Here is a 5,493-nt window from a genome sequence, read left to right on the forward strand (position 1 = left end):
GGCAACACTACTCAATCGGCGGAATTACATTCAATGGAATATATTCGCGCCTGTCGTGGAATCGTGTTACTTTTACAAACTTGATACCGGTTTTTGCTCACGTATAAGCTTAAATTAATACGCGTGATTTGTAAGATAGCGAATGCACTTTTACTTATTGCGAAAAAGATAGAAGGGGCAGAAAAAATGTGCTTTTTCTCACACAACTCGTATCAAATATTTACAAAGCACACGCCTTTACGCGATGACGGATACCGGCAAACTGAATCTATCCTGCATGTGATGTCGGATGTCGAATGCCAAGGTACCGCGTGAACTGGATACGCAACTCCCACTTCCATTCTTTCGGATCCAAATCTATGACCAATAGTAAAATACTTTCGCAGGCGACTTCCTTTCACGTTCAGGGGCAGATAAGAAATTTATATTAATACCGAAAGTGTTATCGATTAGGTTTTTGTTGCGGCGGTTTTTCACTCTTTTTATTTATTTGCTTAGTATTTTACATTTTATAAATTTATACAGTTATACAGTTCATTCTTACATGAAAATTAGAAAGAAGAGCTTTTCGTCATATGTCATACACAGCTGTTTATTTATATACTCTTGTAGTGTGTGTCTACAATATGTATTTTTATGTGTACACATACACATGTAATCCATCTGATAATATCTATGAACGTCTAATTTCTGTAAAACGATTTCAGGTTTCTTCACGTGGACATGCGTCGTCAAGTGCTGAAAGCGACAAGCGGGTATTGATCTGCGCAGACGTTGAATATTTTGGGTATCTCCACGGCAACTTCATTGGGTGTTCTAAAATTCGATTTCACCATAGATCAGAATGGTGCGAGATTCTTCACTGCTCAACTATTCGTTTTTGAATTACTAAAAATGAGGTCAGGACTCTCTGGTGGTTCAGTTGCAGCTTAAAGGCGCAATTCACGACAAGGGGTACAACAAGTCTTTCCGGTTCGATTTTACACGTTTTCATATTTGAACTGATTTTCAATGAATTGAGATCGTTTATCACCAACTAGCAATTTCGGCCCCAATAAAAATTAGCTCCCAGTGCTGTCGACCATCTTTTATCTCTTTTGCGCTGCCGAGTTCGTGGGTAAATCTGCCTCTGTCCTAGGGAATTTTTCGCACTATAATCTAGTTTTAGAACGCTCCCTAGAAATAACCAGTGCCAGTATTGCCAATTTGGAGAATCCGTAGCTAGATGTGAAGTTTTTGAACATCAAATTGAGATTTTTCGCCGAAATTGCGACACATCTCAAGTCTGGCGATTTTCTAACGGGGGCAGAGAATTCTGGAGATTTTTAATAAACCGTAGGGATTCTTGCAGTCGTTTGAGATTGTCTACTGATGTCTACAGATTTTCCATTGCCGATGATTTTTTTTCACTGTACCTAGAGGTTGGTGCGCCATCATTCGAAATTAACTCGGAAAGGGGTATTCGATAACCAAAGCGTAACCATTTTTCGTCAAATCTGTTGATGAAATTTTAATAATATCAGAGAAAGTTGGGTTTTAGTTTTTGTTACCGACCGTCGGTAGCTCACATTACCTCAAGCACGGAGTAGACTTCAGTCAACCATTTGAGTACGCATACCATTTCCATCTATTTCGATTCGATCAATCGCTTATACTTTTCGTTTACGTGACCGTAACCAACTTCAGAGACAAAGCCACACGTGTTTGAAGCCTAACCTAATCTGTTTTGACATAACCAAAAAAAGTGTTCTTTGTTTGTTATTAGCCGTATAGTGTCGTTTGGTAGTAAAATAGACGCCTTACTTTTGAGATGGAGACGACGGACAATAACGTGCCATCTGAAGGTCGAGGGAAAGGGATAAAGCGTAAGAAGAAAAAATCATTCATGCAAAACGCCCGTAAATACGGCAGAAAAGGAACTTACGGTCGGGGCAGTCACCTGGACGAAGAAACGTACAAGTACATGATACGCGTGCTAGAACTGATCAGGGACAACGATTTTCCAAGTAACGAAGAGAAGCTCGTGTTCGTTAACAATGTCTATGAGGAAATGGTCGAGCACGAGGTGGAATATGCTAAAAATCAAATCGGCTCAAGAGTAATCGACTCACTGATGAAACATGCAAGTTTCGAAGTTGTAACCAGGTTTGCAACCGCTTTCATGGATGTTCTGAGGCCAATCTGCAGTGACAGATTCGCCAGTCATGTATTACAGAAAATCATGATCATATGTGCTGAGAGAGGAACGCGATCTCTGAATACCTCCACTATACCTAAAGACGACACGACCGTTGTAGTCAAAGAAGAACACGTGAAGATTTATAACGATTGGACTCTGAAGTTGAGTAAGTACATCATGAACAATATGGAGGACTTCGTCTGGGACTCTTGTGCCAATCATATTATTCGAACAGTGATCGAGTTGCTTGGCGGGCTTATCGGCGATTCTTCAGACAGCGGGGATAACAGGTCGAAAAAAAACGAGCCTTTTGACTTGAGCAAACGTAAAACTGTGCCACAGGAGTACACTGATCTACTTTTAGAAATTTGCAAAAGGCTTAGCGCCTGGCCGCAGCTTCCTGAGTTTCCCCGGAATGAACTAACCTCAGGTTTACTACAAGTATTGCTGTATTCAGTCAAAGATGTGGACAAACAGGCCAGCAAAGCTCTGACGAAGAAAGTGGTGTCGGACTGCTTCGACTCCCAGGACGAGACCCAAATATCTTCAGCTTTCAATTCTGAGAGTTCAATGAGGCTGCTCGAAGCGTGCTTAGCAGTTGCCAAGCCAAAAATGTACACACAAATTTATGCAAAGTTCTTCATCAACAGGATCGACAGGTTGGCTCTGATGGCTGGGGCGAATTTTACCGTTCAAAGGCTATTTAATAATTGTCAGGTTAAAGAGGAACTAGAGACGTTATTTGATGAAATATCACCTCATTTTGAAGCGATAATTGGAAAGGGGAATCTCGGCGTTATAGCAAGCGTCGCTGATGCTTGTAAAAGGTTACAGGCGAGACAAGGCGCCTTCATCAGCGCAATGGCTACGGCTTTGCACTGTGAACAGCCAGTGGACAGACAGAATTCGATTGCATTGCTAGTGGCGCGAATGAAGCCTTTTGAAACTTTGGCAACTGAGGACAAAGGGGGAGAGTACAGAGTCAATTTACATGGTAGTTTGATCCTGCAGGCAATGCTGCAATTCAACAAGCCGATCAAGATCGTAAATTCTTTACTTGAATCGAGCGGGACCGACCTGAGAATCTTGTTTGCTGATCCTCGTGGAAGTAGAGTGATGGATGCTTTTGCAGAGAGTAAATTCATTGGAGAAAAAAGCAGGGAGAAAATGGCCCGGAAGTTGGGCGGTAATTGGGTCCAGCTCGCTTGCTCTAAGCACGGCTCTAGGAGTTTGGAAAAAGTTTGGCAATGGTCTCAGATGAAACAAAAATTATGGATCATTGAGGAGCTCGCCTCTGTTGGAGCATCGCTTCTAGCTACAGAGGCTGGAAAAATTATATCCAGCAAATTGAATGTTCCACTTTTTGCCAGGAGTCGGAAAGACTGGAGTGACTCTCTTGGCAAGGAAGAAAAGACGAAAGCCTTATTTGCTGATATAATAGGAGATCCTCCATCTGGCAAATGAATCGGCGATTAGCTGATGATTGCTTATAAAACTTTAGATTTATGGATAATTTGTGTCCTTGTAAAATACGAGCGGTAAAAGAATAATCGAATTTGCGGCTATTGGACGAAAAAGTAATAATAATTGTTGATGATTTCGATTTATTTAGTTGTAATTATATGCATACGAAACCATTTTTAGTTAGTTATTAGAATATATGATCAGATACATATAATGTAACTTTTTGGTGAGGATACCGTTGAATAAATGTCGATTTATTTTCTAATACTTACTCTTCAGGCTGAGGGGTGCGGTGAATTATTACTCTTTCACTGTATCTGTTTAGTGGCGCGGGAATGAGTAAAGTTTTTTAGGTGACAATCTTATTAATTGAAAAAGAACTATGTTGCATTTATTCCGACGACTGTATTTAATTATTTCATAAACACATTTTACGTATATTACAAAGGATTGCTGTTGCAATCTAATTGTAAGTAGTAATATTCAAGGAGAAAAGTTTCCAGTACTTTGTATAGTCTACGTTGAGCAAAGTTTCCTAGTATGTGCGAAATGCGGTTGAATAATGTATATGTATGTATGTATGTATATATATATATATAATATAGATTCATGATATAATATTATTTATTTATCTTTCTGACTAGACGACTTAAATAATATTCATATTACTCGTAACATATCAGTTTCTCTCCAGCATGTACAACGTATAATTTCCCTAATCAAATTATAAAATTTGAGAATATAGAACTCTCAAACGTACAAATTCATATAATTACCCAGATATTACAGTGTATTGTATGTATATAATTATCTATTTATAATCTACAAATTGACTAGTACGTGGATTCAATAAAAAAAATTTTATCGTTAAATTCGTGATTTTACGTAACGTTAATATAAACAAGTAAACCACAGCTAGATTCGAGTGTTTTTTTCGTTTTTCTTTTTACTTATTTATCTAATTTTCACTTTTCTTTTCTCTTCTACCTACTTAATATATTGTACGTATATATTTATATCTTGATTTAATCTTATTAATATTAAATTTAAAACATAATAGTATTGATAGCAGGAACGATCAGATATAAACAGACTAAATTATATCTATACACAATATTTATATCGGGATCCTACAACTCCTATAGTGTCGCATTCAATTCTTATTCCACATTAAGAGAATGACAGATTAACTTCTTACCGATCGAGTAAAATTTCACTTATACGACTGATTACCATCAGAGCCTGCGTATCACTGACGTAAAGTACCACAGATGGCGCAATTCTAAATACAATGGTGAACAAAAATGTCAAAATGTCTTTTGTCTCATCTAAGAGCACCACCAAAAAAGGTATTCTTGCAATAAGTGACTGTTTAATTAGAAGAATAAATTTTCTAGCGTTATTATTGCGTAAACCATTTTTTGTGGAATATTTGTGTTTGATATTGCATATAGCATTGCGCCAGCTGGGACTTTCTCGGGACAACGATGCATATGCTTCTAAAATATTCGAAATGAATGATATATTTTGCTCGGTCGGTAAAGACTGACCACAGAATCGTCTTAACCTAAGGTGAAAAAATAAAAGCCCAAACCGTTCACACGGAGATTTCTATTCTCAAATATATCGATGCCTACTATCTTATACACGCGTGCCATAAATTGTTCAACTACAACTACATGCTGGATCTCAATAATACAATAAAAAGGTTCCGTCATTACCACTATAGATGGCAACCAACTCATCACCTCATTTTTCATCCCACATTATCTTTCAAACGATCCTAATTAATTTTTCCCAGCATTCTTCATCACGCTCTTCCCCAACATGGACCACTACTAATTTTTCTT

At 38.0% G+C, this 5,493-nt stretch overlaps 1 protein-coding gene across 1 annotated transcript; it reads left to right on the plus strand.

Annotated features, from left to right (window-relative positions):
• The first annotated feature begins 1,663 nt into the window (after positions 1-1,663).
• Positions 1,664-3,910, plus strand: LOC124406451 (nucleolar protein 9). Its single transcript, XM_046881861.1, has one exon. It carries the CDS (start codon positions 1,811-1,813, stop codon positions 3,641-3,643), a length of 1,833 nt encoding a protein of 610 aa, XP_046737817.1. The 5' UTR covers positions 1,664-1,810; the 3' UTR covers positions 3,644-3,910.
• Positions 3,911-5,493: the final 1,583 nt, after the last annotated feature.

This window comes from Diprion similis, chromosome 6, assembly GCF_021155765.1.
Source record: "Diprion similis isolate iyDipSimi1 chromosome 6, iyDipSimi1.1, whole genome shotgun sequence".
NCBI lineage: Eukaryota > Metazoa > Arthropoda > Insecta > Hymenoptera > Diprionidae > Diprion > Diprion similis.